Here is a 24,716-nt window from a genome sequence, read left to right as displayed (position 1 = left end):
TCGATAATAAGATTTTTATGGGTATTTTCGTGGCCGATCAACCATGTTAAAACGAATGATGGGATCTCTTAAAACCCATCCCCTTCGACGAAAAACAGTTACAGTAAAGAAAACCTTTTTTCGTTGAAACGAAGACTGAGAGCGGAAAGAAAGCGGGAGGGGGGGGGGGGGGGGGGGGGGATAACGATCACAAGATTACATGGTACGCAAGTAAAGTTCACAGAACTTTCGAATGTAAAGTGCCTCATGAAGGCAAAGGAATTGACAAGACACAGACTCAAAGAAAAGACCCTAAAGGTCGATAATACATAATTTATAATACTAATAATATGAAACTACTAATTTACATCTCTCTCGACTTCCATTGTAGTAGTAGATTGACCATTCTTGATAAAGCCGCGAAGTGTTGAAGTAACCATAGATCGTCAATAACTGCTCCCTTTGAAGTGGACGGTGATAATTTTGCAAGTTTTTTGTCTATGCATGGCATCATTGATCCGTTTACCATCAAGCGAAGCAATCTGAGACTTTGATCAACACCTCCTCCTCGATGTTTATACATATCCTATATCCCATTTTTTCTTTTATTCCTCTGCTTCAGTTTTAATTTCTTCTTCCCAACATATATAAATGAAACTAATACTAACCCTAATATCTGAAAAATTAGGGGAAACTGAAAAAAAAAGGAATTGCACAGAGTGAATGAAAATAAAGATTTGTTGAGAGGATGTCAGTGAAAATTAGGGTTTCTGAGTGGGGTATGAAATAGTAGATCTAAAAGATAAACCAAAAAAAAAAAAGGAAAATCCGGAGGAGGGATCCCTCCTCTGGAAAACTACAAGATCTAAAACTCTCTCCGCAAGAGAAGAACATGGTTAAGAAGAAGTTGTTATGACTGACAAAATCTTCGTTCAATTTTAAAATATTGTACTCTTCGAAAAATTGAAATTACGAGTTAAAATCCCCAAAAATGGGCCAAAATGGGAAAAAAACACTCCAAAAAATTATTGTAAAAAAAAATCCAATTTTTTTTTTAAACGGTTGGCAACATATATAATTTTGTTGTTAATCAAACAGTTTTATTTTTCTTATAATTCCATTTTTATCTTTCTATGTTGACAACATATATAACTATGTAGTTATAAACCGTCAACAGCATATATAATTGTGTTGTTACAAACTTGTTGAAAACATATGTAATAACGCCTTGACTTATTATAAAATGCTGACAACATATATAATTGCACTGAGTTGTTATGAAATGTTGATAACATATATAATTATGTTGTCAACGACATATATAGTGCATTAGCCAAAATATTATTTGTCTGTGAATGTGTTTATCAAATACAAAAGATAATGTGCATAACATTTTAATTTTGCAAAAAACAAAAAAACGTATTAATCTAAATGTTTATGTTGAAAGAAAAACAAAAGATGCGAAACCATTTATTTCTTCACAAGACAAATCGAAAAATTCTTTAGCCAAAATGTTAGTGGCATTTTGTATTTGTCATATACAAAAGACAAAATACAAAAGGGAAAAGAGAGGGAAACCGAAATTCTGGGCGTGAAAGTGGCGTGAATTGCCACCAACTCTTGGATTCACGCCACTTTCTCTCTCTTGATGAAATCAACGTGAATCCAATCCGTTGGATGGCGATTCACGCCACTTTCACGCCCAGAATTTCGGTCCCCCTATCACTGCTGAATGCAAAATATTTTTGCAAACATATTTTTGAGGAATAACAATTTCAGAAATGTACAAAATTGTTGAACGCAAACTAAGATTTCAAAATTTTTTAAAAATATCTTTCGGGGTTGAGCTAGGGTAAAATTGTATTTTTTTCAAACATTATTTCAAATTGGGGGTTGGTTTCCTATTATCCCAAATTTTAGATTTTTAAATTATCCTCACCCAAATTTTTTGACTTTCTCTAGAGGGGCAGCCTTGGGCTTGCCTCTTAGTATCTTATCAACCATTAGTAGTGGGCTACGGGCCGGGATGGCACCTTTTGCACTCCGACACGGCCCAAAAAGGGAGACACGGCGAGATATTACCTTATCCAGAGCAACTATAACAGCAGCGAGGAGATAGAGAGAGAAACTGAGATAATAGAGGAGCTAGAGCTCTGTGAGTAATTTAGAGAGAGAGAAAATGGCGATACCGTATGCCTCGGCTTCTCCTGCTATTACTTCTTCATTTTCAACTAAACCTTCATCTTCATCATCTTCTTCTTCATTTCCCTTCACTTCCTCCGCTAACAGAACTTCTTTTCTTGGATTCACACTCTCATCCACTCCCAAAATTTCTTCTTTTCAAACCCCCAAATACAACAAGCAAAGAAATCTTCAGATACGTTGTCAAGAAGTTGCTTTAATCCCTAAAGAACAACAATGGATGTTCGATTCTGAAGTCACTGGACCTGTAATTCCTCTTTCCCTCTCTCTCTCATTATTTTTCTTGTTATTTTCCTCTTTCAATTTGTTTGGATTCTTAATTGGAAATTAGGGTTGTTTATGTAATCAAGTAAGCTTAAATGAAAATTGACTAGTAAGTAGTAACAATATTCTAATTTCATTAAATTGTCTGAACATATAGAGGTTGATTGAGGTTTGATTTGGTTTAGGGTTTGCTCCTTGTTCTCAAAACCAGGTTTTTATAGCTAAAACCATGCACATTTTACCAATTTATGCTTTTTTATCCAATCTATTGAGTTAAAAGTTCATTTTTTTCTTTCTTTTGGTATGTTTGTTCTCCTAGATTGGTGGTTGTTTACTGAAAAGTTTAAACTATGGGTTATTGTTTCCAGGATATTTGGAATAAGACTTGGTATCCTAAGGCTGAAGACCATATCAACACCGATAAAACGTGGTATGTAGTTGATGCAACTGACCTAATTTTGGGAAGACTAGCATCGACTATCGCCATTCATATCCGTGGAAAGAATTTAGCTACATATACTCCTAGTGTTGACATGGGAGCATTTGTTATCGTGGTAAGTATTAGCTTATCCTTTTTTATTTAACAACTAAATGGCGTAACCAATCTTTGATGTCTTTGACTTTTCTTTACTGCATTTGATGTATATTTGATTCTTGGCCATATGATCCGTGAAGAATTTGTCTGAGGTTCTCTTTTAGTCTTAGATGAGAAAATGACTGACTTTGTGTTTGATAGCAAGGAATGTATTCCATGAGGGTGTATTCACTTCCACTAGTTTCCTAGGGAAAGCAAAGAAGTATTTCCATGGCAGTGTTTAAGAATCATGTTTTTTTGTCACAATTTTTGAGTTAATGAACCCACACTTCCGAGGATATGAAGGCTATCAAACATAACCGAGTGTTGATTTCATTGTCTCCCAAATTTGGACAAGTGAGCAATTGTAGTGGTTGATTCTTGAGTTCAAGTGCAAAAGGGTGAACGATGCAGCACTTATGTATATCAATTTCATAATTACTTGTGTGAAGTTTTGTTGACTAAATCTTCTATTTCAAGTCAAATATTACTTGATTAGTGGTTCCGTAACTAACGTTAAAGGGCCATGGTTGGCACAAAACAGCAAATTTCTTATACTTGTTTATTTCATACACAGACAAATGCTGAAAAAGTTGCTGTTTCTGGGAAGAAAAGGCTACAAAAGCTATATAGGAGGCATTCCGGGAGACCAGGTGGTATGAAGGTAGAAACATTTGATCAGCTTCAACAGAGAATTCCTGAAAGAATCATTGAACATGCTGTTCGTGGCATGCTTCCAAAGGGGAGGGTACGTTTTAACTCTTTGTAGTTTTACTTTTACTCATATATCAATTTTTCTTTACGATTCCCATATTTGAAGTCAAAGGAGAATTCTCATCTCTGTCAGAGCTGTTTCAATGTGCAAATGATACATTTGTTCTTTTTTTTTGTCAATTTTGAATGTGATATCTGACTCGAGATCTGAATTGCATCGAGACTGATTTCAGAATGTATGTTTTTTGTCTGCATCATGCATCTGATTGTCTGACTGAGCTCATTTGGCCGAGACATATGACAAGTTTGAACTAAGATCTCATCGGCTGGAAAAACTTGAACTTCCTATCGCGCTGTAGTCTAGAAGTCCAGAACGAGTCAGAGTCACACGATCCGATTTAGACAAATAAAAAGAAAAGAGATGAACACCATCTTTATGCCTAAACCATAAAGACCGGTTTTGTGATTAAAATTCATTATTAAAACTACCAAAAGAAAGAAGCCGGAAAATTTGCTTTGCTACAGTTGGTATTAGGTAACAATTCTTTCTTGATCTTGAATTTGCTGTTTTTCTATCTGTCTGGGTTGTTTTGCAGTTGGGTAGGGCTCTTTTTAATCATCTCAAGGTATACAAGGGACCAGATCATCCACATGAAGCACAACAACCTATCGATCTGCCAATTAGAGACAAAAGGATACGAATTCAGAAATAACTTTTGTATGTGCCCCAGTTACTGCACAACTTGAGAAGCCATATTAGTTATTTTGTGGTTTTGATGCCAGTTTTCTGCATTTGATTAACTATCTATGTATGCTTTTGTACAATTTTAGTTTCTAATCTCAGTAATTGAATTCAAAGTATGTCACTTTTGTAGGTTCCGGTTATTTCAATGCAAAATCAATTCAGAATTATCTATTGATTTATGGTTTCTATTCAGATAAGAGCAAATTTGCGTTATTTCATTGTATTTTTCTTCTATTTTGTCGGTAATAAGCAACTAATGAATATTGCTACATCAAATCTTCCTTCACTGTTGTTCGATGGATTATTATGTAGAAAGATTTGTCTGGTTTCAACACAAGATTCAGGATAGACTTGGACTATGAAATCACCAAATTCCTTACTATCTTAATGCTTCAACAATTTTCATTTTCAAATCACAATCAAGTGATAGATATTAGTAGTATAGTACGTATATCGATACCATCATTGTAGTGTCTATCTCAACTTAGAAGGCTTATATTGTTGAAACATTATCGTCTCGTTAAAACTTTGGCAAAGAAAATCAACGGCAGAAAATTAGTATAATTGACAGCTTAAGCGTTATTACAAACTCAAAGTTGCTTTGGTTGAAATGTCCACAATAAAAACTCCAAGGATCAAAACATAGATGAAGGAATGAAGTACAATAAAAACTCCAAGGATCAAAACCTCGATGAAGGAATGAAGTTTACAACACTTAATACAGGCATGCAAGTACTCAAACTATAGTGGCGATGAAGATGAAGAAGACGATGTTGGTAGTGGTCGGAGAAGATGACGATGACGGTGGTGGTCGGTCGATGAAGGTGGTTGTGGTGATGGAGATGATTAGAGATGATTAAGGAAAGAAGAAGATGGGCTTAAGTTGAAAATTGAAGTTTAACGAGGGTATTTTTGTCTTTATTCACATGTGTCTTTGGCACACGCTCTACTTAACCCCAAGTTGACGGTTTCCATCCACGTGGGGGTGTAAATCAAAAGTTTTAAAAAAACGGGGGTGTAGTCCTAATATTGTTACAATAGTGGGGGTGTATGTCAAAATCTTCCTTTAAATAATCACACTTTCTCTCTCTTTTTCTCTCTAACCCCATGACAGTTTCTCTCTAACCCCACGACTTCTTCAATTTAGGGGTTGATGATCACACTTTGAGTTTTACAATTTGATTAAAGTCAGGGTTTGATGAATCTTTTACTATTTGATTATGATTATTTCATGCCTTTTGTGATAGATGGAAGCATCTTGTAGATGATTTGGAAGCTAATTGGAGTGTTTGCTTCTATAGTGTTGAAATTCATTAATTAGGAGATTGAATAAATCTTGTTTGGGGATCTCTAATGATGCATCACTAGGTCGTTTAAAAGATGCACAAGAGTTGCTCGACGAAATGCTTCAATGAGCTCGCAAACACTTTGCATAGCCTTGCAAGCACTTTGTAATACCTTGCAAACACTTTGCACTGCCTTGCAAACACTTTCCACTTCCTTGCAAACACATTGCACTGCCTTGCAAACACCTTGCACTGCCTTGCAGAGCCTTGCAAGAACCTTGTTAAGTTTAATTTATGTTCTATAATTAGACAATCCTATAACATATTTGTAAGGTTTATAATCTCTTGACTAACCATAAAATTCTTTTGATGGACAGTATGGGTAAAGCAAGAACAAACAAAAAAAGAAAGAGATCAAATGCTAAAGCGATAATAGAAAGAAAATTTTCGATTCGGTCGAGCTTAAATGGATTATGCAACTTAGAAGAAAGTTAGTTGTTGATATAATTTCTTATGAGAATTACTGTTGGTAAAAAAAAAAATTGAATTTTTCTCTTGATATGAAAATTTTGATGAATGAAAAAGTATATTTGTTAATAGTTTGTTGATTGGTTGTGATATTGAATGTATTTTCATGTTTGTTAAAACTCCTTATAGTCCCTTGCAAAGTGATTGCAGTGCCTTGCAAACACCTTGCAATGTCTTGCAAAGTACTTCTAGCGTCTTACAAAATTACATATTTTTGTATTAATTTCTTCAAAAAACCAGGGGCTCCACCCTGAACCCCCATAAAAAGAAAGTTAACAACAATTACAATATATTTATACTATTAATTTCTTGGAAAATTTGTTCAGAAAAATAGGGGTCCGAGTCCCAACCCCAGTAGAAATAAGACGAACATGATGTGCATGGAGTTCATGGTTATTTCAAGTGATTTTGATCATTACTAAAAAAAAGTTAACAAAGCTTTGCTAAAGCTTAGAAGGCTTTTGCAAACACTTTGCAGAGCCTTGCAAACACCTTGCAATGCCTTGTAAACACCTTGCAATGCCTTGTAACGTACATATTTTAAAGTTACATATTTTTTTTGTATTAATTTCTTCCAAATTTTCTTCAAAAAAACGGGGTCTCCGCCCCAAACCCCAGTAAGAAGGTCAACGACAATATAAAGTTGCATATTTTATTCTATTCATTTTTTAAAAAATTTCTTCAAATAAACGGGGGCTCCACCCTCAAACCCCCGTAAAAAGAGGACGACCATGATGGGCATAGATTTCATGGTTCTTTCAAGTGATTTTGATGAATCCTGAAAAAGTTTCCAAAGTTTTGTAAGAGCTTGGAAGGCTTCTGCAAACACCTTGCAGAGCCTTGCAAACATCTTTCATAGCCTTGCAACCACTTATTTGTAGTGCATTGCAAACACCTTGCAGTGCCTTGCAAATATCTTGTAGTGCCTTGTAAACACTTTTAAGTGCCTTGCAAACACCTTTCATAGCCTTGCAATGAGCTTGCAGTGCCTTGCAAGCAACTTGTTGAACCTCGCAAACACCTTGCAATGCCTTGCAAATGGTTTGCAAATTAGTTTTTGAATTGATTTAACATGAAATTTGTTACAAATTATTATATCAATATAATGTTTTACCAAAAAACTAGCTAAATATCCTAAAAATTTATAACGGTCATTTTATCAACTCTAGCACCATCCTTTTACATTTCTTCGAAAAACTTCCATGAGATTCTTTATTTGAACATAAGCACCTATAATGATTATGTAAGATGAAGTATTTCTCAAAGGCATTTCATCAAACAACTTTAGAGCTATTTCAACAAACCCAAATCTTGTATAAACAAAACAACTAACATTGCATTCCCAACAACAACATTTTTTTCAAGCATTTTATCAAACACGTTCCTTGCATCAACTATACTTCCATAACTTTCATATAAATTCAACAAATAAGTTTGAACATAAACATCAAAATTAACATAGCAAAAAATTTACTTAAACCCCAAAAGATTCGAAACTTGGATATTGCAACTTTCTTTCTCTAGAATTTTTCACCAAAACTAACTCAAATCCTCAAAATCATCTTCTAACAACGAGTAAAGAGATTCAATCACAAAAAGCTAAAATAGATTTATGATCAAAACACAAGGAGATCGACTCTTTAGAATCAGCTCGGCGAAATTCACCAATTTCCCACGTTCGATTTTTCATCAGTAGAAAAAAACTTCCTAGTTTATCAAAAATTTGATTTTTTTGATATTTTTCATCACACAAAGGGTATTTTTGACCTTGAAAATGTGAGTTCCTACAAAATTGTCCTCCAAGAACATTTTAAAAAGTTACTTGGGGCCTAGCTCTTTAAAAAGATGAGATGTCTTTTTAACCAAAAAAACAAGAAATTGGGCAAGTTATTTTTATGAATCGGTCTAAAGTAATGTTTTGACGATTTTAAAAAATTTATTCTTCTTAAGGCTCTAAACGACTTACTGAACCTGAGACTGCAGGATTGTAAAACTAATTCAGAATATAGTTCTGTTATGTTTAAAATAACGACAAAATTGACACATTGTGGTTTCACTGGTAATGAAGAACAGATGTTGGAGAAAACATTTTCTATTTTTCAAACTTCTAATTGGAACTTGTAGGAACAATATATAAATATGAACTTTTTAATGTCATTCTGAATTAATTTCTTGTTTTATTGTTGCCGAGCAAAATCGTGGAGCTATAATGAAAAATCAAGAGGCTTGTTCAACTAGCTATTCAGAGGTCTCTGAAACTTATGTAACATCTTTCTCTAATCTGAAAAATGAACGAAGTGCTCGCGGAAACGATCACAACATAAATGATAGAAGTGGTGGCTACCACTGTAGAGGACGTGGTCGTGGTAACGAGCACCAATTAGATACTGGAGATGGTGGCCACCACTCTAAAGGACGTGATGGTGGTGACAATCAAATTGGAATAACTGAGATGGTAGCTCTCACTCTGGTGGGAGCGGTCCTGGTTATGAGCGTGGCCGACATGGATGTTACAATAACTCGAGTACTCCACCCCATTCAGATTAATTTTTGTGATAAAAGCTTTGATCATTATGAGCTATGATTTGTGTTTTCTGACTTTCTTTTCTTACCTTAAGTTGCTAGCAGCCACCATCTAAGTGATATAAGCATAATGTTATAGAACAGGATGACTATGCCGAATTGCAGGTGTGATATAACATCTTGTCGTTCCTTGTATGGTGGAAGACACAGTGGTTGGAAGATTAAAACGGTTGGTGGCTATCGTCCCTATCTATATCATTTTTACGACAAAATCCCTTTAGCGAACGAAAGTTGCTTTCATGTGCCACCTTCAAGTTTGTACAAAAACTTAAGTTTATGAAGTCCAAATCCTTCAACAATTTTCATTTCATATCACAATCAAGTGATTGATATTAGTAGTATGTATATCGATACCATCATTGTAATATCTATGCCAACTTAGAAGGGGTATATTGTTGAAACATTATTGCTCTTTCAAACTTCCTGAAAGAAAATCAATGACAAAAAATTAGTATAATTGACAAAAACTTGAGCGTTATTGCATACTCGAAGTTGCTTTTGTTGAAAATTGAAATGTTAACAAGAAAAACCTCGAGGAACAAAACATTGACCAAGGAATGAACTTCACAACACTTTATTAGGAAAATACAGATATACAAACACTCAAACTATCCAAGTAAATTATAGATTATTAATTCAAATTCAACAAAAAAAAAACCAAAAACAACACTTTAGCTGATATCTTTCTTCTTGGTATAAGAACAAGTGAACAACCCCGTTCGTTCTAGGTATGATACAATAGGGCCACTGCTTCAGGGCATAAAGAAAAACAACAGGGCCATAAAGACTTCGGTCAATAAGATTTGAACTAGGGACATCTTCATTTTGGATCCAAATATTAGAATCAAGATGTGGACTTCTCTTTGTGCCCCAAAGAATCCACCTATAATAGCACATAAAATCAAGATGTGGACTTCTCTTTGTGCCCCAAAGAATCCACCTATAATAGCACATAAAATCAAGATGTGGACTTCTCTAGTCCATCTTTCCTATTCTGGGAATATAACTTTAGTGGGTATTGGTCTTCTCTCGAAGGCGATGACTCTGTCCACGGCCCATCTGTCAGCATACTCCTCGTCTGGGTATCGCTTCCACTCCCATCATCGTTATGCCCATGGTAGTTTCTGATAGCTTTGAACCGTAAATCGTCCTCTAAATTACTTGTATTCGAGACAAGTTCTTGAACTACAGTTCGGCCTTCAAGCATGCTTAAGACTGCAGACATTTTAGGTCTAAGCGTAGGGGACGTGTTAGTGCATATAAGACCTATCTTTATCATTGTAAGGACCTCTTCCTCGTTAAATTCCAATCCTAAATTTGGATCAACTAGCTCCATTAGATTTCCTCTTTCCTGTAGAACCAGTGCCTGAATGGAATACAAAATGGAGATCGAGGTCATTATTTCAGACACCAAATCGACAATGCAAAATGTTATCGATCTTAACTTCTCTTTCCAATCAGAATGTAACTAATCTCTGTGTCTACTAAATTTAAAGAAAAAACAGAGTGAAAAATAGCATAATGGAAAGTATCTAACTTACCCAATCAAGTAGATAAACACAATCTTCTCTTGGCCGATAATTTGTATTGCTTTTCCCACTGACAATTTCCAATGCGACAACACCGAAACTGTAAACATCTGCTTTATCTGTCAAGTAACCTCTCATTGCATATTCCGGTGCCATATAGCCACTGAAACGTCAACACCATCAACCGTTATGCATGAATTTAGAGCGTAATTTTTAAATTGTGGATCAAAATAATGGATAACACAAGATAAGAGGATGTTCAACACAAACTTCATAAAGTCGACGGCGTTTCTCATTTGAGGGTGAGGCCTTTCAAGATGTAATTTGATATCAAAGCCCAAATATGGTATACTATTCTTGGACTTGTACGAGATAAAGCCGAAGTATGTGATATCAACTACTAAGCACTACTAAATAACAGATGTTTTTTTGTAAGTGTCAGCGTGCCTCGAACCCTTCACCTCTAAAGTGGAAGAATAAACCTCTTACACTCCAACCAAGGGTTGTTGGCATAACAGATGTTCTTGCTTCCACTATAAAAAGAAAAATATGAGAAAGTTTGAAGAAAACTATCCAGTCGCTTATATTTGTAAGATTTGAAAGCTGAGATAACTGCAATCCACTCTTCGGCGATAAAGATAAGAATTGTTGCTAGACAATAACTTAGTTCATGTAAGTGAGAATAAAAATATGTCCAAACTAGAGTAGCTAGTATAGCAGTATATTCATGACGAATCTAATTGTTCATCGCCCTTAGCCAATTAACCGCTACAGAAGAGTATCTGATATGTTGCCAACACTTTGTACCAGCCCCTCTCATATTATATAAAAGAATGATCCGATATCTACCACTTAAATCCGAGACGTTTTACAAGAACTAAGACTATATATACTTACAAAGTTCCAGCAATCCGAGTGCTGATATGGGTTTTGTCATCGTCATCAAGCTTTGCCAAACCAAAATCAGATATCTTAGGGTTAAGATCCTTATCAAGAAGTACATTGGTACCCTTGATGTCTCTGTGTACAATCTTCAGTCTTGATTCTTCATGGAGATAAGCCAAGCCTCTTGCTATACCAACACAAATCTTTTGCCTCGTTGGCCAATCCAATTTCAATTGTGATTCTTCTTTACCTATTAATCATGGCAGCAACAAAATTTATCAATACTAGTTAATAATATCTATAAATCTCAACAAAATATAGCAAAGCATGAAGTTTAAGCCTACCGAACAAGGCACGGCCGAGGCTGTTATTTTCCATGTACTCATATATTAGTAGTAACTGATTTCCTTCAATACAACATCCGTAAAGCCTTACAAGATTAGGGTGTTGCAATGCAGAAATCATCCCTATCTCATTCAGAAATTCACGATTTCCTTGCTTAGACTTGGAAGAAAGTTGTTTAACTGCAATTATGGTGCCGTCTGAAAGAAGGCCCTGCATTTGAGTAAATGTTCAATCACCTAGCACACTATATTCGATTATAAGGTGACTGATAAACATCAATGAGTCAAATGCGAAATACCTTGTAAACAGGTCCAAAACCACCTTCACCGATCTTGTTTTCAGCAGCAAAGTTGCTTGTAGCAGCTTTTATTTGTCTTAAGGTGAACGAGCCAGTGTTTAGGTCCTTACTTATCAGCTCTGTTCCACAATTTTTTCAGAAAATAAGTTCATCTTCTTTGGAAACAGTGAAGCGCAGAAATGAGATCTAAATGCATGCAAGTATGCAACTACAGACAAAGAGGTAGCTATAAAATGAAAGGCAATAGGATTGGGAACTATGATAAAACAACAGCTGAAGCAAAATCTTTAGACCCATCTAGTTTCTTGGTGTAGCACTAGCAAGGAAGCTTTCAGAGTTGGAAACAACCTGACCTTTTTCTCCAACTTCGTCTAGTAGACCCTTTGGCCCCTATAACTGATGATCACGTCAGACCCTTGTTCGATGTTCTTTTATTTGCCAATTTTACCCTTGTGTCTTTTTCTTGCTTTCTCTCTCTCTCACTTATCTCTCTCCTCCATCAATTCAATATGATCTCCATTAATGGACTCGGATAAATGACAGAAACAAATCCAATATATATATCAAAAAATAAAAAATAAAAAATCTAGTTAAAAGATATGAATACCGATAAAAGCAAAACCAATAGAAACAAATCCATTACGGAGTTAAAAGAAAGCATGCAAATACCTTTTCATTAGAGCCAGTAATCAGTTAAAAGATATGAATACCAATACGTTAGTTAAGGATGTTATTGGCATGGTTTTAGTTTAGTGCTCTTTTGTGGACTTCCTATGAAATATTGATATCTGACAAAAAATCTAAAGCAATGGTTGCTTGTGTCTTCTAATTGTTGTGTCATCTTTTTAATAGGGTTCATTATTGTTTAAGTAGAGCTTCCAAGTTACTTCTATTAACTTAAATTTTGTAAATATGATACCTTGTTGCTTGGCTTCTTTTCGACTTAGACATCCCCCCAGCCAAAGGATGCCCAGAATAATGAAGATAAAACATAAAGCTGAAGCAACAGCAATCCCTGCCAAAACACCTGCTGCCATTCTCTTTGGATCCGTAGTAGGGTCAAAATCTGTTGAAAACACATGAATAAAAATGCAACACAATCCACAACAAGGCAAATGAGCTAGGATTAGAATAAGACTTACCAGGATCTACAGATATAGCTGAAACAAGAGGACCATAGGTTCCTCTAACAGGTATCAATGTTGTGCCTTTCCCAGCCCAATAAAACCGAATATTTAGGCTACCACTTCTCACAACGGCAGTAAATTTTCTTGTTACTGCTTTACCAGCCCCACCTGCTGCTTTTGCAATATCAAAATCCTTCAGCACCAATTTTCCCTGCAATAAAATAGCTTAGTTAACTATGTAGTTTATATGTTAAGCAAGAGTTTCCTTGTGATCTCATCAGATACCTGAATGTAAACATCAAATATACGCCTCCCAAGAATGCTATATGATTTGTCGTTTACAAACATAATCTCCGCAAAGTGGAGTTTCACAGTGTAGTTCCCATTTAACAGACAGAATCCGTAGTAAGAGAGTGAGAGGGGAGAAAGGCGCGCTGTCATATACAATTCCGGAGGGGTGATTGATAGTTTTGAGGTGTTTATAGCTTTATAATTGTCCGCATCGTTGTCATTATCCACAAAGTCCCCAGTTCCGCTAAATGCCCAATTATTTCTACTTCGATAAAACTTTGAAGCACCATCTGACTGTTGATCCTCGTCGTAAGTTGTACTTCCATTAGTAACTTCTCGCCCACCACAATTAATATGGAAAGAATATCCCTCTGGAATATACGAAGTACAAAGGTTAGATGGTGATTGATCAACAGAATTCAAGCGTTCAACGCACTCCATACTAATTCTATCTAATTCAGTATTAGTCTTAACAGGGATTTTGGTCAACAGTCCTGAGTGAAGATTCCCGTTTGAGTACTATTTATTTTCTATCAGATGAACTAATTTCTGCTCATCACACAGGTTTCTGGTAAATAAAGTTTCAGCCATGTAGCTATGTCTTGAATTACAAATTTTACACCCTATTTTGTATCAATTGATTAGAAATCGGTGATATGATAGAACTCCGCCAAAGCATAAACGTGATGTAAATGTTTACAGAGTTATCCCAGATAACAAAGAGCCTAAAAGCGATGAGTACCACTTGGGGCAGCATGTTCATCGCAGACACGTTCTCAAACACGGCAATTTTGCGCCTCTCATACTACTTTGTGCAAAAACAGTTAAAAAATGTAAGAGCTATGGTGCAAACCTGACAAACATCTTAGATTTTTTATACATCTAATGCCAGTTATATTATAGAAATTACATTTGGTGGTTTGTCACCAAATCAAATTAATTATGATAATCAAATTTACCGGTTGGTTTGGGATTCTAAATGTTGATAAACTTAGTGGAATGTTTTCATAACCTTATCATAGATCCTATTCTATCCATTATTTCGAAATATATATATATATATATATATATTTCGAAATAATGGATGAACTAGGCCAAAAACTAGTCGACATGTGCAATTCATCAAATGATGAACTAGGCCAAAAACTAGACAGATAAAGGGAAAAGAAACTGAAAACACCTTATATCTTATATTCTTATATCAAGAAACACAACTTACTCTTTTCACAACGAAAACTCTTCAGGCATGGAGCAACCTCAGTTCTACATAAACGGCATCCCAGTAGCATGTCAGAATAAAGTATCAAGTTTCAAAGTAATTCAAAAGGAAAAGAAAAACATATAGAAGCAGCTTCTACAAAAAGGAATTATCATAAAGTACAGCATATGCATCCGATACATGGTCCTTGGAATATAATTTTGCCTAAGGCCGTTTAATGATATTTGCGATTTTCAAAAATAAAACAAATTGATTCTTGAATACTTACGAGTTGCTCACCATCGAAGAGCTTCCAAATAAATTTCTGGAAAGAAAAGAGCAAAAATTGAAAATGAAGTTATTGATCAGAGAAAAATTAGCTTGGGCTGTAAAAATTGCTCTTACACATTTTGTTCTCCGCAACTACCTCCCGAGCTACCCAATGTCAAGTCATTGTATGATAGATCGCTGTACATGAATAATGTAAGAGAAAAACCATTAACATATAAATTAAAACGTGTAAGAAGAAGGCTAAAAAAGAATTACATTGTTAATTAGTTTCGAAGCGGTTTTTCTTTTAAAATCATAAACATAGTAGTTTTCTAGATATGCTCTTGATTATGTATAGTTTCAGATCTCAGATTATTAAGAAAACAAATACAACCTAGGATGTGGTTTGTTTAAAGGTATCGAAGGTTCAATTTATTTTCTATCTAGTGACAACGAGCATTTAAACCCGACAAACAAACGAGTAAAATGAAGACCTATGAGTTTGAAATGACTTTGAAAAAACACCTCTTTAGTATTTATGCTATGTGTGTTGTTACAACCTTGACCAAATGCCTATAGTTTGAGTGTTTGCCTTGTCAAAAAGTATATATTCATATGTTGAATCAGTGAATTATTGCAGTAGTTGATAATATAAAGCAACTACACAGGCGTCTTTGATACTTTCATTGTACTGTTAGCAAGTTGATATGCTTTTTAATTAGTGTAAGATATGCTTTTTAAAGTTTCTTGATGAGTAAAGAGAAATGTTGAGATAAATTTTAACCGAGTTTGAAACTGAAATATTTTGGTCATTGGGTAGAAACTGAAGGTTTGAACTCTTTTATATTGTTCTCCAAATTTTCGCCATACATATTGATCAATTATTTTGTTTTTTTGGATGTTTCAGAAGATGATATATCACATATGTGTACAAACTATAAAGAGAAATGTTGAGATAAATTTTAACCGAGTTTGAAACTGAAATATTTTGGTCATTGGACATACGCCGAGAATAAGTACCGTAAACTCTACGCGTCATTAAGATGTCCTAAATGGATAACTCGAGAACAGAAAAGACAAGACAAATTCAGTAACATTATAAACTGAAGAAGGCAAACTTACATGTTATTCCCGCCTTTAAGCATCCAATCAGGTACAGCGCCACTCAGCAAATTGCCCGTCAAATACCTAATCAGATGCCACTTCATCAACTACCTATGTTTGACCTGCTAGGTCTATTGTGCAAATTTTATCCACTCGAAATAAATACGAGAAGAGTAAAAGATGATCAAATATGATCTCTTACATGAACTTGGTTTTAGACAAGCCAGTAAAGCTGCTTGGAATTTTTCCAGAGAGCTTGTTAAAGCTGAGATCTCTGCAAAATTAGATGGCAACATTAGATAAACAAAATATCATGCACCAACTAACTGTATGATTGAACTTACTACTTTTTAGTTGCATCTATAAATATGTAAACATTAGGGATCGACTAATCATTGGTTTGGTAAGCTTGAAGGGGGGAATCAACTTCTGATTTTGCTTGTGAGGACGTCCACTTCAAGAAAGTTGATAAAATTCTTCCAGTTATAAAACTTCTAAACCCTCATTTTAACTTTCTAATGAACTTTTGATGAGGTAAGAATGTTAGAAATTTTGTTGATTTATCCGATGCCCAAGCTTGTTTGTACAAAGTTGATTCGTTGATAGGGGTGAAAAATACATCTAAGCATACAGTGGAATTGTTATTATATTTTAACATGTACATTACACTGGAATTTTTTTATGTGAATCACAATAGGAATATAAATTTTTGTATTATCTATATAATGATGAAGATGAAAGTCAATGTGGGTTGCCATATTGCCCCCATTACATGTTTCTCAGCCAATTCATTTTATGTGGCTCCAAACTGAAACTTTGGTTTCAACCTAATGCTTCAGTTCATTAATAAAACCAAGACATTCCTATCCTTCAGCAAGATGATTATTTCCTATCGGAAGAGGGACGGAGGGAGAAAAAGAAGAAAATAAAGATAACATAAATACTTACAAGGTTTTCAGTGTTGCCATCTCGCCGAGGTAGTCAGGCATCGCTCCGGTAATATTGCAACTTCTCAGGATACTAAAACAAAACCCAATTTCAGATAATACAACAAACTAAAAGAGCAACTGATTTTTAATGAGAAACGTTAGAAGAATTATAATAACATCCAACTCACAGCAACTTCAAACTTTTCATGTCAACAAGTGACGGGAAAGCACCTTCTGGTCCATTCATATCACTAATCCTCCTGCATGAAGAAGTTCCACCAACTAACTTCGTGTTAATTGTTTCAGCTAGATCACGATGAAAGGACATGACAACATGACATACATAGACATAGAACTAAAGAGGAGTTACTAACAAGTCGGATAATTGTTTTAAAAGAGAAATGGCAGGAGGAATTGGCCCTTCCAAACCACTTGCCTGCATTGCCCTGTCATAACCAAAATTTGAGGCGAACGAAGAAATGTCAATGGATTTGTTAAAGAAAATAAACTCGAAATTTCGAACTCATGAAAGTTCTTACAGTTTTTGAAGCATTGTCCAATTTTGTATGAAATTAGGTATCTTTCCAGTAAATTGATTATCACTAACACGACTACAAAACAAATACAATTGGTATCATCACATAGCCAATAACAACAACAAGAACTACTCTTGCCCAATCAATTAAAGTTTAGATACAAATACTTACAAGTCCTTCAAATTGACAAGCTTAGAAAGTCTCTCGGGCAATTCCCCGGTAAGATTATTCGAAGCAATCAGTCTAAAAAATAGAAAGATCAATCAAGCCAAGTGACTAACAAACAAACAAACCATAACAAGTTAATGTCTTCAATATTATTATGTTGACTCAAGAAAAAACAAGAGTTAAAAATGTTAAGTTCGTGGTCATCCAACTGAAGAACAATTGGCGATGAACGGGGAGGACGTAGAAAAAATTCTTACATTCTTTCAATGTCAACAATGTCTCCAAGCTCTGGAGGAAGAGTTCCAGAGAGCTGATTGGCCTCCAATGTCCTATTATCACACGCCCCCTCACATGTGGCATTCTTTGAGCCCACCACGTGTTATTTTTTCGAGTGACATGTGTGGCTTTTAAACCTATCAAGTGTGGGCCTAGCTCTGATACCATGTTAAGTTTATGGTCATCCAACTGAACAACAATTGGCGATGAACGAAGAGGACCTAGACATTATATTCTTGGTTACTACTTCAACCTGCTCTCGTATGGGACTATTCTCACAAAAGAAAAAAAGTCTTACATTCTTTCAATGTCAACAATGTCTCCAAGCTCTGGAGGAAGAGTTCCAGAGAGCTGATTGGCCTCCAATGTCCTAAAAGAACATCAAAACACATAACAAAAACAAACCCTAATAATGTTTTCATTAATAAAATTTCAAAAAAGGGAAAACTAAAGAATAGATAAAAACTAACAGGTTCTTTAGAGTGGTGATTTTTCCAATCTCTTTGGGGATTGGACCAGATAATCGATTTGCAGAAAGATACCTACAAAAATGAATTCACTCATTTTTGTTAATCTTAGAGACAATAGAGAAGAATGTATTTGATAAAACAAGAAATGAGGAGAATCTTACATGTTTATTAGTTTCATTGAACTCCATTGTTTAGGGATTGTACCGTTAAGATAGTTTCTAGTTAAATCACTGACACAAAAAAAAACAGAAAATGGGTTAGAGATAAATTGTTAGATAATAGATGAATGGTTGGGGTTTCTTTCATATTACAATGGAGAAATATGTAGAGAGAGAAAGGTGATTACATTTCTTGAAGGAAAGGAAGGTTGGCAAGCTCAGGAGGGAGAACTCCTGCTAGATTCTGAGATTTCAGCACACTGCACAAAAACCATATTATTGGTTAGTGGTAGGGGTGGCAATTTGGTCCGAACCGGCGGTATTTTTCCCAAACCCGCCCCTAATGGAACGGGTTTTACCGATTCGTTTATTAAACGGTTCGGGTTTGGTATGAAGTTGAAACAACTAATCGGGTTCGTATTAGATAGTAAACTCCGGCCCGAATCGATTAGTGCCGTATATACTAAATATATGTTTTATTTAAGGTTATGTTTCTAAAACTTTAATCTTATATTATCAATTTAACTATGTTATGTTTTATATTATTTAAGTAGTTGTAGTGTTTATGATTGATCAACTCAAAGTCTTATAAAATTTTGTTAACGATTGTTATGTTACTTCAAACTAAAATGACTTTTATGAAACAAAACACAAAATATTTTGTTTGAACCCGACCCGACCCGACCCGACTTATGTTATGTTAAACGGGGCGGGGCGGTAATGGTTTAGCAATTTTTAATTGGGGCGGGTATGGTAATTGAATATCCGTCCCGATTAATTATTGGGATGGTAATGGTAAAACCCTTTTGCTAACGGGACAGAGTTGGGAAGGGGATGAACCGTCCCAAACCCGCCCCGTTGACATCCCTAGTTAGTTGTTTGTTTAAGGGTAACGGTTAGTGGTATCAAAAGGGCCTGGCTGGCCCGACCCGTCTAAGTTCGGCCCATCATGGCCGGTCCAGCCCACCTACACACGGATGACCCCGTAAAACAAATTTCGCGGTCCAGCCGAGGCTCACGACTGCTTAGTTATCGATGGGGTCGAATAGACGACTATATGATGACAATGAAAATAAAAAGTTAGAAGACAAAACAGTAAGGACTAAAACAAAAATAAGTGAGAAAAACGACAAAAGAATAATATTGAAAAGTAAAAATCTGAGTTTTTAGTCAACTAGGTGTCCACCGCGTCCTACGGACGCGGTAGATCCCTTTTGGCTACGCCGTCGTTGATGTTTTACATCTCTATTATTTTTTAGAGTGAGAGAGAGAGAGCAAGGGCGTAGAGAAAGTATTTAGAGAGAAAATAAGGCAATTAACACCATATGTTTTGGTTAGACAAATTTCTCTTAAACAATTTGTAAAGCTAACCAGATTTACTACTATCTAGAAGTAAAGAAAATCATGTTTATTATGGTAAAAAGAATACACATCAATGAATCCAATTTAAATTTGCATAATAAAAGTTTACATTATTTCACATAATAAAATATCAATGAATCCAATTTAAATTTGCATAATAAAAGTTTACATTATTAACACATCAATAAAATGCTTGATACAGAGGAGAGAGATAGAGAATAAGAGAAAGCAATTGAAATACAATGATTTTCCCATGAAATCAGCAAAAATTGATTCCTACTTTCCTAACAAAATCGCAAGTTAATAGTGTATATATAGGCTCGTGGGAGGGGAAGTTATTTTAAACAAATCTTTTTTAAGTGGTTATTTTCTGAGAGGGGAAACGTGGGTAGATAATTGGTTGAGGGAGAGATTTGAGGAATAGAAAAGGGGGGGGGGAAGGATGAGGTAGTTTGTAACTCTTTATCTAATTGAATGACACATGGATAGGTGGTTAACCAATTTTGACTGATTTACATAGATACCCTTCATTTTTTAGTCTACTTACATAACAAAAGTTTTATATCATCTGTCGGATGTGTTCCCAACCATATCTCTAAAATAAAATGGACGGTCAGACTTATCCCCTAGATAACCGACTGAGCTGTTTTAATATAGTAGATGTGTAGTAAAACAACACAAAGAGACCATTCCAGACATTTTTGACAATTTGGGAGCCACGCAGAGAACTTATTACACTTTAGGGGGCTAATCAAAAAGTCATCCATTATCTTTATCTTTATCTTTTAAAGCTCGAATTATTTTTAAGCCAATCACAAGATAATGTAAAGGTCACTGTCCATTGTGGTAAGAGGTAGTGTTCTAGATGTCAACTATTGTCAAAATCATATTTTTGAAAGGCCAAAGATAGTAGTCATATTAATATTGATGGTGGTCAAACATGATTCCAAAATAATTTAATGGCTAAATCAATATTCTAAAGAGTAAATCAAATCATCTTTAAAGTGTTTATAGAGCCATAATAATATTTAGACATAATATGACATGTCATATGTTATATACAACAATCATATGATATTATCAATCATATAATATGTTTACGTATATATCATGATACATATAACTTCCACATATATTTGGCATAATATGTAAAAGTATTTTAAAAAATAAACAAAAAAAAATACAAATGGAACTAGAGCGAGTTTTTTAACTGACCGGACTGTAGGAGCATAGGCGAGGGTCATGCCACACACGGGTCGGATCGAACCCGATCATGTGGATTCGAAAGTCGGACCAACCTGAGCCCGAACAAACCCTTAAGTCAACCTGCCCATCAAAGTGTCGGGCCAGGTTGGGTCTGGACCAAGGATAATGTGTCTGTCTTGGCATCGATTGTTACAAAAGATTAATACTTTTCAATAATGAAATATAACTTCCTCACAGCTCCGATGTTCTTTTCCGATGAAAATATTACAACGAGAGTGTAAAATTATTATAAAAGATTAATATCTTCCCTGATATGAACTCCGAGAGTCATTAAATCAGTGTCAAAGTGGATACAATTCATTGGAAACTCCAATCATATAAAACCACATTAAATTTATATATATATAGTCTACCTAAAACTTTTTGTTTTATAAAAGTAATGTTTCAATATCGCGGCTGATACTATGCCCGACCATAATCCTGGTCAGGATACATGGTCGGGCCAGATTTAGTGAGAAAATGTTTAACTTTCTGTAATAATATGCGGCCGCTCCCCTGGCTCCCCCAAATTTCCTGTAATAGAACTCGTAATAAAATAAATCTATTTTTATATGTCAACATGTGATACTTTATTGTGAAAAGAGTGGTAGCTTTGTGGTTCTCCTGTAATTTTGGGATTAGAGGTCCTAACTCATAAGTTCAAATCCATTCCATACCCCTTTTCTATGTTAAGTTAGGTTCATTTCTTTTCATACTCCTATTGTGTAAATCTCTTCTATCTTATGTCTATTTATATCTGGTCGTTTGTTTTTTAATATTTTACTAGTTTTTTGTCGAGTATCATCGTAGTTCATCTAACGTTCAATTAAGGTCTAATTTTTATTTTATCTTCAGTTACTTGTTTACTAATAGCTTGATTTACTAAATATTTCTAAAAGTTTTGTAAGATCTAATTCTTACTTTTTGACATTGATTCTGAGAGTCACTGTATTCAATATGAAATGAACACTCATGAATAGTACGAAACCACAACATGAACTAAGCCTCATAACTACCACAGTGAACCTAAAAACCATATAAAGACTTACATGCTGATGACGTGGCAGACGGTGGAGTTTTGAAGAGTGGAGTTAGAAGTGGAGGAGCAATTACAAGTAACGGCGTTTTCCTCTCCTTTCACCGGATTCTCCGTCGCCCATCTCCATTTCCCCTCACAAGGATCAACCTCTCTTGAGAAATTCCAATTCTTCCCTAACTTCTTCCCTACCTCTTTCAATGTCTCAACTGTATAATATGTACATATAAACAACCCCATCATCATATAACTTAATCAATCAAATCTAATATAGAGAGAGAGAGAAAGAGAGAGTTTATAAGATTCAAAAACCTTCATCATTTGGTAAAAATGTGGCTCCATTAGCTGATGTGAAAGTATTAGTGATAATTATGAGCACAATTAGAACACTGACCAAAACCAACAACATATAATCATTACTTTTTCTCCTCCCCTTTATCATCATAATCATCTGAGAAGAGTTAGTCTAAACTTCAACAATTAAAGGTCAACCAATACAAACTTATAAATTTATATACTGTATTTTCCTATTTGATATTGCATTATATATAACTATATTCAAATTTTTCCTTCCCTTTCTCCATTAATGTGTTGCCTCCAAATTTGACTAGACTGTGCCTTATTTGGATTCTTGGTGATGAATGGGAGACAGGGTAGTGATGATTCCAAGGGAGAGTACATATTTTATATATATAGAGAGAGAGGGAGAGGAGAATTACATCAAATTTCAAAAACCTAAGATGTTTGGTATGGAGCTGAATTATTATTATTATTATTATTATTTTTTATCGAGGACCCACAGTACAAAATTAGTTTTTGTTGTTGTTAGCTATTTTTTATGGATTCAAAATTAAATATTGATACACAGACAGATTAGAAAGAACAATAACATAATATAAAATTTGAAAAAGATAGATTTTCTATCTTCTCCTCTTCTTCCTTAAATCCTAAATACTCCACCAATAATACTTTCTTTTCTTCTCCACAATCAAGTTTTGTAACAACCGCTATCACGGGCCGAGCCAGAAACTTCTAGGCATGGATAGACTGGAAAAGCAAAAAAAAAAAAAAAGTAGAGAATAAATATGTTGAAATTTTTTATGTCATTGTTCTTCTTATCTTGGATCTCTCTTTCTTCTCGAAGATTGGCTCAACAAATTAAAATTTTCATTAGAAGATACCACTTCTTTAAATTAGCTCATTATCATTTGATTGGTCTGGTAGAGTTTTTTTTTTATGATTCTAGTGTGGGTTGAGTCTCAATTTCCTGGAGAGAATTTGGTTGTTTTTTTTTTTTTTGTTGAAACTAGAATTTGGTTGTTGTTATTCAAGATTTTGTTGAATCCATGATAGAAAATTGGCTTTCATTATTTTATTTAGTTATCTCCTCTTTTTAGATTATTCTTGTTTTGAGAGAGGCGCCTTTTAAAATTTGTAGCGATCTCGCCTTTAGAAGTTCTCTTTTAGCATGACCTATGGTAAATGAAAAAGGAGGAGATAGGGGTAAAGCGATTCGAACATGTGATCTATTAGGCGGACATGTTAACTAAGGACCAACTTAGCTACTCAAATCTCATTGACCATTTTTACCTCTTATTGAAAATATTCCAAATATAACCCTGACTGCAGTCAGAGTTAGTCTCTACATAACTCTGCTAATGACCACTACCAATAAACAACTAAAGAGTTTATTTATTCTTCTTCTATTGGATACTTATTTGTACTATGTGGCTCTTCTGGTTTGTTTTTTTTGTTGAGAGGCTCTATTAGTTTTTTTTTTTTTTTTTTTTTTGTTGAAGAGCTCTATTAGTTTTTTGATAATGATATAATGTTTCATTATTCGAAAAAAAAAAAGAGTTGAACATTGGAGAAAGATGACAGATGAGAGATTTTTTGTTGAGAGGCTCTATTAGTTTTTTGATAATGATATAATGTTTCATTATTCCAAAAAAAAAAAGAGTTGAACATTGGAGAAAGATGACAGATGAGAGAGTAGAGAAAGGGTATATGTTGATTGTTGACTCTTGGAAAGAAAGAAATAGGAGTTGATAAAATTAGAGAGATATTTGTATCTTTAGGCTCTCTTCTCTTATCTTATTTCCTCTATCTCTACAATTTTCTCTGCTAAGCAATGTCATCCCTCCAAAGAAAAACAACAAAGACAGAATATATGTAAATGGCTTGTAATTAAATTCAACTAAAATAGTAATTAAAGGTAGGACAACTTTGAGGGATTAAAAAAAGGCAAATAGCCACAAAATTTACATAGAATCAGAGTTAGTTCCGCACGTGTTCATGCTCTACGCCATCCGAAAAAAAGAAAAAAAAAATTACATGGTAGACTCAAAGAATGCCAAATGTGAAGCGTGTGGAATAGTCTCACATACATCGGAAAAAATAAAAACAAGTGTTAGACTCAAATAAAGCCACACGCAATGAAACGTGTGAGAATATAATCCTATATACATGCGAGAAGTTGGATAAACACAAAATTAGCAATAAAAAACAAAGTTGAAAGGGTGGAAAGAGGTAAGAGTACATGTGAATGCAACACACTGCCTACATGATGTGAACTTGTTACTTGACAGTTTATAATAAGAAGGCTTGATGTGAA

The 24,716-nt window shown here is 34.7% G+C and overlaps 2 protein-coding genes across 3 annotated transcripts; one reads left to right on the top strand and one right to left on the bottom strand.

Annotated features, from left to right (window-relative positions):
- The first annotated feature begins 1,995 nt into the window (after positions 1–1,995).
- On the top strand, positions 1,996–4,645 carry EMB1473 (Ribosomal protein L13 family protein). Its single transcript, XM_086640678.1, has 4 exons — positions 1,996–2,428; positions 2,814–2,999; positions 3,597–3,767; positions 4,330–4,645. Exons 1-4 carry the CDS (start codon positions 2,159–2,161, stop codon positions 4,444–4,446), a joined length of 744 nt encoding a protein of 247 aa, XP_086496804.1. The 5' UTR covers positions 1,996–2,158; the 3' UTR covers positions 4,447–4,645.
- Positions 4,646–9,421: 4,776 nt separating this feature from the next.
- On the bottom strand, positions 9,422–22,848 carry LOC147536493 (putative leucine-rich repeat receptor-like serine/threonine-protein kinase At3g14840). Of its 2 annotated transcripts, none has more exons than XM_086641336.1 (24): positions 22,415–22,848; positions 22,116–22,311; positions 18,648–18,719; positions 18,463–18,531; positions 18,302–18,373; positions 17,813–17,884; positions 17,559–17,630; positions 17,391–17,462; positions 17,226–17,297; positions 17,040–17,111; positions 16,871–16,942; positions 16,125–16,196; positions 15,941–16,006; positions 14,954–15,016; positions 14,838–14,873; positions 14,570–14,613; positions 13,345–13,721; positions 13,075–13,270; positions 12,852–12,998; positions 11,933–12,051; positions 11,634–11,844; positions 11,302–11,539; positions 10,417–10,567; positions 9,422–10,241 (listed from the first exon to the last, which is right to left on the bottom strand). In XM_086641336.1, the coding sequence occupies exons 1-24, from the start codon at positions 22,551–22,553 to the stop codon at positions 9,834–9,836; spliced, it is 3,108 nt and encodes a 1,035-aa protein (XP_086497462.1). In that variant the 5' UTR covers positions 22,554–22,848; the 3' UTR covers positions 9,422–9,833. The 2 variants fall into 2 exon arrangements, with proteins under 2 accessions (XP_086497462.1, XP_086497461.1); XM_086641335.1 differs by lacking the exon at positions 17,813–17,884 and adding an exon at positions 18,130–18,201 and having other exon boundaries at positions 22,415–22,587.
- Positions 22,849–24,716: the final 1,868 nt, after the last annotated feature.

The sequence above is a fragment of the Eschscholzia californica genome, unplaced genomic scaffold (genome assembly GCF_041429995.1).
Source record: "Eschscholzia californica isolate CP2 unplaced genomic scaffold, dmEscCali1.0.p SCAF_5, whole genome shotgun sequence".
NCBI classification, from domain to species: domain Eukaryota; kingdom Viridiplantae; phylum Streptophyta; class Magnoliopsida; order Ranunculales; family Papaveraceae; genus Eschscholzia; species Eschscholzia californica.
Note: the sequence above shows the minus strand (reverse complement) of the source record. Positions and strands in the feature narration are given on the sequence as shown.

Excerpts from the sequence above, each read along its gene's own strand:
- EMB1473 (XM_086640678.1), top strand. The coding sequence starts at position 2,159 with ATGGCGATACCGTATGCCTCGGCTTCTCCTGCTATTACTTCTTCATTT. Across the intron at positions 3,000-3,596 it reads TGGGAGCATTTGTTATCGTG|ACAAATGCTGAAAAAGTTGC; the intron begins GTAAGTATTAGC and ends TTTCATACACAG. Across the intron at positions 3,768-4,329 it reads GCATGCTTCCAAAGGGGAGG|TTGGGTAGGGCTCTTTTTAA; the intron begins GTACGTTTTAAC and ends GTTGTTTTGCAG.
- LOC147536493 (XM_086641336.1), bottom strand. The coding sequence starts at position 22,553 with ATGATTATGATGATAAAGGGGAGGAGAAAAAGTAATGATTATATGTTG. Across the intron at positions 17,885-18,301 it reads ATCACCACTCTAAAGAACCT|GACATTGGAGGCCAATCAGC; the intron begins GTTAGTTTTTAT and ends GTGTGATAATAG. Across the intron at positions 17,112-17,225 it reads TTAAAACAATTATCCGACTT|GAGGATTAGTGATATGAATG; the intron begins GTTAGTAACTCC and ends TTCTTCATGCAG.